The following is a 10,017-nucleotide window of genomic DNA, read 5'->3' as shown; positions in this document are numbered from 1 at the left end:
TATCTACTTACTACATATAAATCCTGCTTCTCAAGTACAGAGTTATGTTTATAAACAGTGAAAAGAATTCCAAAAAGCCCCTACTGTACTTCTTTAATGCTAAATCCCATTATTTGTTTCCCTCCCCCATGGATTGTTCTTACAATCCATATGCACATTTATCATAGCATGTATTTTCCCCCAAAAGCAGTCTTTAAAGCAATCATATATCTAACAAGCATTACCATCTTAGATTCAAGAACATACAGTATTTGAGATGAGTAAATGGTGTTTATGTAATTTTTTACACGTTACCAGCAATACTTTATTCATCTTCCCTCATCTCTCCTATAAACCTAGTGACACTGAAATGAAGAAACACGCCATGTTACTGAACGTGATCGACTCTTCTATTACTTTCGCAGGGAGTCACACATACAGCACAGTTTTTGTTTGCCTTGGAGCAAACAAAAAGGATGTTCTGCCTAGCCTCTCCCAGGTCTCACAATCCAAGTACTAAGATACATGCAGGTGAAAAATAAAAGATTAAGCCCATTATTTGCTTTCCTACTACATAACCATTTAAAAGTTGTTAGAAGCTGACAGTTACATAATCTTCTCGACATCATAATGCATCTCAATTTATCTTGCCTTTAACAAGTAATCTCTTTTTCTATGGTAGTTGAAAAACTGCTCCATGCAAAACCACCAGGGCACTAAGAAATGGATGACTGACAACAATGATGATGTATGTGGAAATGTGACAAAAATTTCTTTCAAATACTTTATTTAAGAGCTATGTTGAGCAGTATGACCTCAGGCGTCAATAATGTATTGTAAGCACTATGAAAGATGAGATCATGGACTGTCTTGTTTACGACTATATTCCCAGCATCTAACACAGCACCTAGTACACAGCAAAAGCTTAATATATGATATTAAATGTATAGATAAGTAAGTGGTATGAACAACAAAAAAAAGTATATTCATTTGGCTGTGAGCCAGCTCAAAGACTATTACTGCCCAGCTCATCTTTGAAGAATATTTTACCATAGAAAGCAAAAGGAAAATAAGAGACCAATATACAAATTCCTGCAGGAACAACAGCCTTAAACCAAAATACTGTTATCAGATATTAAAAAAATCTAATACACTTTTAGATAATTCTGAAACTGTCATTCCCATCTTGGAGGTTAAGAATAACAGACTAAGACAGAAGGTTCTGGTCCACACACAGCACCTGCCCATTCCTCAGAGGAGGTGCTTTACACAGAGACATAGGTGTACAACAGCTTCTGGGCCATTCCAATGTTCCCGCTGCTCTGATAAATGAGAGACAAGTTGTAGGCAATATCTCTTCTCAAGTCTAACTGGTCAACTTCTATACCCTAGGAGGGAAATAATACATGAATGGTTTTGTATTTCAAACTCCCAACTGGGACAAATTTTATGACAGAGAGTTTCACAAGCATAAGTTTTCAAAAAGCCATTAAAATCCAAATACTAAAAGTATATTATAAAACTATGCATATACCTAGAATCTAAATTGTTATCAGATAATGCTGATTCAGTTAACCATTAACTAGCTGTTATCATCAAATATTTTTTTAAACATCTAAGCAACAAGTTACTCGGAAGGAAGATGGGCAATCTACTTCCATAGTGATACTGCCTCGGAAACCCAAGGAGGGGTCGGTCGCTATGAGTCGGGTCCGACTCGACGGCACATAACAACAACAACAACAAGCAAAAAGTTAAGGAAAAAATCTCTCTAACAGCAGAATAAACTCCAGCTGAATCAAGGATTTAAGTTTTTAAAAAAGGAAACAATGATTAAAAAATAAAAGTTAAATACAGCTATAATCTTGGGTAGAAAAGTGCTTTCCAAATATAATACTAAAAGAAATGTAAAGAAAAAGATTAACAGATACCACACTAGGCCACAGCAGGGGAAGTCCCTATACTGTGTGACAGAAAAGCATGTAAATAAGTAGGTCTAGGAGTGCATACACCAAATTCATTATAATTACATTGATGTGTTACTAATTTTTTTTCTCCGAAAGTACTAAGCAATGAATTCAATGGAATAGAGCTTATCCATATTTCTAATCTTATCCAATACAAAATTTTGGGGTCAACTTATAAAAATATCTGCCATAATTAATAATGATATCTATAAAACACAGGTAGCAATATATAAAAGCATTTATCAAATAAAAAATATAAAAGTACATATATCTCATGAGTATAATCAAAAGAATATGTATTCATTTGCTGAAAGCCTAAAAATGGATAAGGGTGATGGAAAACAGTTGTGATAGAGTATAGAAATTATAAGTGAAACTTTTTAAAAAAAATTCTACAAATTGCCGTTTTAAAACACATCATAAAAACTAACATTAAAAACATCTATACTTTTTGGAAAGATGGAGGAATAGGCAGACAAGCTCCACAGACCCTCTTCAACAAGAAAAGAGAAACAAATCGACAGAAATACAGAGGATAATCCTGGATCCCTGAGCTTTGAAAGGACATACGGCACCAACTAGAGGAAAAACCTGAATGAAAACAGTGAGTACAGAGATGGTCGGAGCTGCGGACTGTCAGCTACTCTGACAAGACCAATAGCCTGAATATTTCCAAGTGGTGTTGGGACCTGAGAATTGACCTAAAGATCAGCCCTGGTCACCAAGGGCTGCAGGGACGATTGCGCTGTTGGCCTATGACTAGGAAGGGGAACAGCAAGGAGGAAGACAACCTGAGCTGTTGACTTTCCACTGTCCAGAGGGTGCAGCCATTTTAAGTGTTTACACGTGGCAGCCATTTTGGATATTTAAAGTGACTGAGGGTACAGCTATTTTAGATTTTAAAATGACAGTATTCTTATTTGGATTCCAGGAATGTAAACTTGGGCTCTGTCTGCCAAGGTTGGCAGGGACATACAAGAGGCTGACAACAGGAAAGGAGATAGGTGGTGAGTGGATAAGTGCTGTCAACTAGTGAATAGAGGAGCACAGCTCAGTACCTAATTTGTGCAGATAACATACAAACAAAACAAAAACTGTGGGCAAGTCACTCCAACATACAATCACCAATTAAATATAAACACAAAAACATCACAATGCCTTGGAGACAACAGAGCATCACAGTCCACACAAAGAAGCAAGTTAAAGCAGGAGAAACAAGGGACCAAATACAGACCCAAAACACATTCTTGAGGAAACGCAGCATTGGAACTCCCGGATAAGGAAATCAAAAGAATTATATTTAGGTACCTTCAACGAATTGAGAGACAGATCAGGAAAACACTGACAAAATTGAGGAAAACACAGAGAAAACCCTAGAACAATTCCAAATGACAGTACAAGAACAAAATGACAAAATAAATGAAAAATTAGATACAAAATCCACACACAGAAATCCAGAAATTAGTTCAGAAATTTAATACTAAATTTTCAGAAATAGGTAAGACACTGAATGGGCAAAGGAGTAGAAATGAATCAATGGAAGACAGAATTAGGGAGATTGAAGGCAAATACCTGAATACTTCTTTGGAAAGGGATCAATCAGAAAAAAGATCAAAAGAAAAAGAAGAAAGCCTAAGGTTCATGTGGGATACCATCAGAAGGAATAACCTACATGTAATCGGAATTCCAGAACAGGAAGAGACAAATAAAACCACAAAGAAAATTGTCGAAGATTTGTTGGAAGAGAATTTTCTTGGTATGATGAAAGATGAGAATATATCCATTCAGGAAGTCCAACAAACCCCAAGCAGGACAGACTCCAAAAGAAAATCACCAAGACACAGCATCATCAAACTCACCAAAAACAAAGACAAAGAAAGAATCGTGAGAGCAGCACAGGAAAAACGAAAAGTTACCTACAAGGGGCAACCAATAAAACTAAGCTCAGATTTCTCAACAGAAACCATGCAGGTGAGAAGACAATGGGATGGTATATATAAAACCCTGAAAGAAAAAAATTTCCAACCAAGAATTATGTACCCAACAAAACTGCCACTCAAATGCGATGGTGAAATTAGGACATTTCCAGATAAGCAGAAATTAAGGGAATTTGTTAAAACCAGACCAACTTTACAAGAGATGCTAAAGGTAGTCCTTTGGACAGAGAAGCAACAACAGCCAGCAACAACTGACCATTGACACACATGATGATATAACCCAGAAACCAATGCAGCTATGAAAGTATCCAAAGTAAATAAGCTGACATGATTGTAAACAGGGAACCAGAGACATCCATTGTCAAATGAGGACAATACAAACCAAAAAGAGGGAAAAAACTGTGTAGTTACAAAAATGCAAGATGGTAGGGAAGTGAAGACAACTACAAGATAGAACAGACCATTCTAAACTTGGGAAGAAAACTCTAAATCACAGGGTAATCTCAAAGAAAAATGATAAACCTTCACATCAAAATAAGAAAGAGGACCAGCACAAATATTTAGCAAATACTAAAACAATAGCAATAAAGGAAGTGGTAACACGATTCATAAACAAAATGAGCTCAGCATAGAAAATTATAGGGAACAAAGAAATCGAGACCATAAGTACAATATGGATGAAGAACTTGGAGGATATTATGCTGAGTGAAATAAGTCAATCACAAAAGGACAAATGTAGTATTAGTTCATCGTTGTGGAGGGTCAAGGCAAGATTTATAGATGGAGGGAAACTTTCTTTGTTGGTTGCCAGGGGTGGGAGGGGAGAGGAAGGAACACTGCAAAAAAAAGAAAAAAAAAAAGCGCTGACCGATGTCATTTTAGTTTTATGTATTTCACTGTATGTAAATTATATTTCAATAAAATGCATTAAAAAAAATCTACACTTTCTGATCCCACTTATGTGAAACAAGGCAGATGGATAATAGAGAGCAAAGCTTATTAGTGGTTAGCAGCAGTGGGAGCGGGAGGCAAGGGACAGTGTCTGCTTAGGGGACACCATTCTGTTAATGGTGATGGAGTAACGTGGAAACAGGTAATGGCAACAGTCATACACCATGAGGAACATAATCAACATCACTGAATTGCACACATAAAAAAATAGTGAACTGGCAAATGTTCTATAATATATGTATTATTAACACAATAGACAAAAAACCAGGAACTCTGGTGGCATAGTACCTAAGGCATTTGACTGCTAACCAGAAGGCTGGCAGTTCAAACCCAACAGCCACTCCTCGGAAACCCAAGGAGGGGTTGCTATGAGTCACTCTGACTCCACGACAGTGGGTTTGGTTTTTTGGTTTAGAAAAAAAAAAACCACTCATAGTATTCTTCAGGAATTAAATAGATTATTGTAGTAGTGGTAGTATTTTATCCTGTATTATTTTATAAGAAACAAAGTTCTAGATTAATACTTACATATTTATAAATAAGTGTGTTTATTACACTTTAACTTGGAAATGAACAATAGCTACATGAGTTAGTATTCAGGCTACATGTCTCCTAGCTTGTACCTGTAAACCATAGGGCTATTTTAGGATAACTGTTATGGTCATAATCACAAACTGTGTATGTTCACATCCTTATGAAGCCAGGAGTCAAAGATCTACTTGTTGCTGAACTTTTCAAAGTAAATCATACAATACCTCGACCACAAGTGGAGGGAACTCCAGGGCCTTCTGATAATAGTGAATTGAAAGATGAATTAACCCCAGTTGGTGAAGGCCACGTCCCAAATTATAGAATGATTCCTGGCAAGGCCCACGCAGACTTAGGTATCGGTTAAGAAAGGAAAAGCCCTATCAAAAAAAAAAAAGATACTATTTCAGTCATTCAACAAATATCTGCCAGGCACTAGAAACAGAAATATTTGAAAAATCAGTTTTGCCCTAAAAGAAAACGTCACATAATACTATAATGTGGTGTCTATCATATCCCAGTGTATCCAAGAACTCTTCTGGTGTTGTCAGATATTTTTTAAGCTAAGGACAAAAATAAACAGAAAAGAAAGTCAAGTGTACAATCTGTTACCCAAGACCCACCATAATCCAAAAGATCACAGGATATGGCTTTTGTAGTACAAATAGGCAAGTAAACTTTTGGGTTCAAGATAAGTATCTAAAAATGTCTGAACTGGATATAAAATCTGAGCACTTATAATAATAGCTTAGAATGTTCACCCCTAGGAACAAGCTCACTTCAGTCCATCTAACCTCCCAAAGAAAACATTTCTAAATTCAAAAAACCTGCTATTTTTTCCTGAAGAGCTTCTGACCCAAAAGTCTTTATGAGAAAGATTATTATGAAGCACAGCTGTAACAATGAGGTGGCCTGTGTCACAGAGCTCAAAGAACAACCTGTTTCTTCCCATCTTCACTTAACCTTTCAATGTATCTTCAACATTTATCCTCCACAGAAAATTACAAGTTGCACAAGTACAAGTGTCCTATTTCAGTAAATAAGGCATTAAAGGAAACCAACTAATTTGTGAATATAGAATACAAAATGTAATTATTCCTAGGGTGATCTGGTATATATGATCACAAATTCTTCAGAATTAATCCATTTTAGGGATAAAAAATAATGATATCCAATAAACAAACCATACTTTCTATATAACTAAAGAACTCATATATAGGGGATTATGACCTGTAGTCTGCTGAAACATATGATTCTCTATCAAGTAAAAGCAGACACTTAAGTTGTTCATTTCAGAGAAATATTGAATCATATTCTAAAGATAGTAAGACAAATGTAAAGAGAAAAATCTGAGAAAGAAAAGAAAAATAATTCCAGATGAATCATAACTCAAAATGTAGGTCGTCTGATAAAATAGTGGCAGTTATCTGACTCATTATAAGTAATTTTTAACATTTAGGAGAGGAGAGGAATCTCCTTGATAATTATGAACGCTAATCAGATAATAATTAGTGATTAAAAAACTAGGTAATGTTGGCAACCACTTTATTTCAGAAGTACTATGATTCATCTAATACAAAAACTACAAAAAACTGGGAAACAAAAAAAAAAATTAAAATGGAAAAGAAAGAAAAGGGTTCTTTTTACATTAACCACATAAAATTTTTCATTAAATAAAGGCAGAGGTAAGGGACCATGAAAGTCACACTCATAGTATGACAAAGAGGTAGAGAGACAGTAAAAATACTTGAAACTAGTTGTTTTTTTATTAGTGCAAAAATTAAACTAATTTTATTTCTGAAGCATGAAGAAACAGAAATATAAGAAAATAATTTCAGAAATCATGCCATTTACAGTAAGACCTACTTTTAAGCAATTCTTTGTTACAGAAAGTGTTAATCATACTCAGAAGCTCAGAGACCAAGACAATGAGCTCCTAGACACTCATCATCTTATTTTCTCTCTCTTCTACCCATCTGAAACCTGACACTTAAAATTCTTGCCCTACCAAGTAGGAAGGAGCTCTGGTGGCATAGCAGCTACGGCATTTGACTGCTAACCAGAAGGCTAGGGGCTCAAACCCACCAGCCACTCCTCGGAAGACTGAGCAGTTTACTTCCATAGAGATACCACTTTGAAAACCCAAGGAGGGGTTGCTATGAGTCAGGACCAACTTGATGGCAGTGAGTTTGGTTTTTTAGTTTACCAAGTAGGAAGATTACATATTTTAACTATTTCATAATGAGTTAATCTGTAAAAATGTCTCATCAATTTTTACAGAATATAAGCTTCATGAAGGCAGGAAAAGTCTGCCTGTATACTCACTGCTACCTCTCAGTTCCTGGAACCCATTGGGTGCTCAATGCTGAAATGAGCTGAATTGAACTTATAAACAATCCTACATTACTTAATACAGCAAAAACATATCCATTCAGGAAAAAAAAGAAGCTTAAAGGAAGAGGCAGACAAAATACTTAAGGAAATGTTGAAGAGGAAGAGTTTTTTCTTTTTAATGTGCTTGTATTTTACTTGTTACTATGGAAATTTCCAAAAACACAAAACTAGACCAAATACTGTAACGAACACCTATCACTCAGTTTCAAGAAATATCATTTCAACTTAGGTTTGCTTATTTTACTTAAAAAAGAAAAAACAACAAAAAAAAACCCTTTATTAGACCCAGCTGCTTAATTCAAGCCATCATTTTCTTCCCTTGCCTGTTTTTTCAAAATGTCTGTATACTGTAACATTATATTCTAGACAGATTCAAGATATGAACATAAAAAATAGCATCATAAAAGAAAAAGAAGAAAACATGGGAGAATTATTTTATATTTTTCAAGTTAGGATGATCTTTGTAAACATGACATAAAATCTAGAGGTAATTAAGAAAATTATCAGAAATTTGGCCATATATAAACATTTAAAACTTCCACAAAGCAAAAAACCAAAACAAGACACATATACAGAAGTCAAAAGATCGATGTCCATCTGGGAACAAAATATAATTTGTGAGAAGGTATTAATACCCTTATTGTACAAAGACTTCTTAGAAATTAAGACAAAAATGGAAAACTCTAAAAAATAAATAAATTGTATATGAACAGGCCCAATATACATTATATTTAAATTATACAAAAGGCCCCAAAACATGTAAAGATGCTCAAACTCATTTATTATATATATATATATATATGTAAATTAAAACAGTAATGATGTATCAGCTTTCATCTCTTAGATTAAACTCTTCTGCCATTTATCATTCAGTGAATGTTTACTAATTGCCAGGTCTTATTTACTCAAGGTGTTAAAGATACAGTTGTGAAAAAGAGAGGTAAGAGCTCTGATCTCAAAGATCAGAGGATACAAGCTATAAAAGCTATATAAAAAAGTAAATAAAATAAAAATGTAATTTCAATATAAGAACCAAGAAGAAAATCTTAAAAGAACAATTTGTTGGTGATGCTGTTAGGAAGGAGTTACATTCATCATACACTGCTCTATGTATGTATTACTATAGTTTTTTTTTTTTTTTTTTAATTGTGCTTCAGGTACAAATTTACAAAGTGTATTTGTTTTACATTCAGCAGTTGATGCACATTTGATTTCACGGCCTGATGACCATCCCCTCCCCTCCTGTGACTCCCCCTCCCTGTGCCCTTCTTAACTGTGCACTCGTGTCTGTCCAGCTTTCCCTGTGTGAATGCTGCCCCTCTGGTGTCTCATGGCTGAATGACCTAAGGGGTACATCTCTCTACAGTAGGAAGGTACATAGCCTGAGGAGGTGTTCTGCATGTGAGTCTTTCTACTGTTGGGCTGAGAGCCAATCCATGAGAGTGAGTCCATTTCTTGGCCCAAAGGGTAACCCGGGGCCATAATCTCAGAGGTTCAACTAGTCTCTATCTGAGCAGTAATGCTGGTCATTTTTGTTTCTGAATTTTGTTCTGGATTCTCCCTCCCACTTTATCCAGGTCTCCAGTTCTGATCCCTTTCCAAGTAGTTGGCATTGGCAGCCAGGAACCATCTTTTGGTCATGAAAGCTGAGGTCCTTGTGGTCCATCTTATTTTTGGACTAATTGTTTCCAGATGGATTTTCTTCACTCTTCTTTGCTCCAAACAAAAGGAGACCAATAATTGCATCTTAGATGGCCACTTGATGATAGCTTTTAAGACCCCAGTCGCTACTCACCAAAGCAGGTTATAGAACAAGATTTTTATGTACTATGTTGTGGTAATTGAAGAGGATGTCCCCTGAGACATCCCCTGGTCCCAAGCCCACAGGCCTGGTGATTCTTTCTCTCAAGGGGTTTGGTTTTCTCTGAGTAGCTACTCCCACCCAGTCTTCTGTAATGTATTTGGGTAATTCTGTAGCACAAGTGCGTATGTAAGATTATCTTCAGCCAAATCTATCCTTGTATGTATGTGTTATTATACTTTTAAAAACCTGTTTTAAAATAAATGAATCCTCTCCAGAACCTACAGTGACTGGAGGCCTCAGGGGCTCCAGAGTAAAGGAAACCTGGACATGGTTTCCTCAAGACTCTGCCTCTTCTCCCTTATGAACTAGCTGTGTATGCCTACTACATTCCTGTAATAAATCTCAACTGTGAGTACAACTACATGCTGAGTCCCTGAATGCTGAATACAGAGATGGC

The 10,017-nt window shown here is 35.8% G+C and overlaps 1 protein-coding gene across 1 annotated transcript in view; it reads right to left on the bottom strand.

Moving 5' to 3' along the window:
- Positions 1–1,244: 1,244 nt before the first annotated feature.
- GTF3C3 (general transcription factor IIIC subunit 3) overlaps positions 1,245–10,017 on the bottom strand; it is a 40,460-nt gene continuing 31,687 nt past the window's right edge. The window contains exons 17-18 of the mRNA XM_007953144.2: positions 5,590–5,742; positions 1,245–1,367 (exon numbers count right to left, since the gene is read on the bottom strand). Coding sequence (XP_007951335.1) covers positions 1,245–1,367; positions 5,590–5,742 — 276 coding nt within the window. The remainder of the gene's footprint in view (positions 1,368–5,589; positions 5,743–10,017) is intronic.

The sequence above is a fragment of the Orycteropus afer genome, unplaced genomic scaffold (assembly GCF_000298275.1).
Source record: "Orycteropus afer afer isolate SDZICR_OR568_19922 unplaced genomic scaffold, OryAfe1.0 scaffold00374, whole genome shotgun sequence".
Classification (NCBI taxonomy): Eukaryota; Metazoa; Chordata; class Mammalia; order Tubulidentata; family Orycteropodidae; genus Orycteropus; species Orycteropus afer.
The sequence above is the reverse complement of the archived record's forward strand: the minus strand, read 5'-3'. Positions and strand labels throughout refer to the sequence as shown.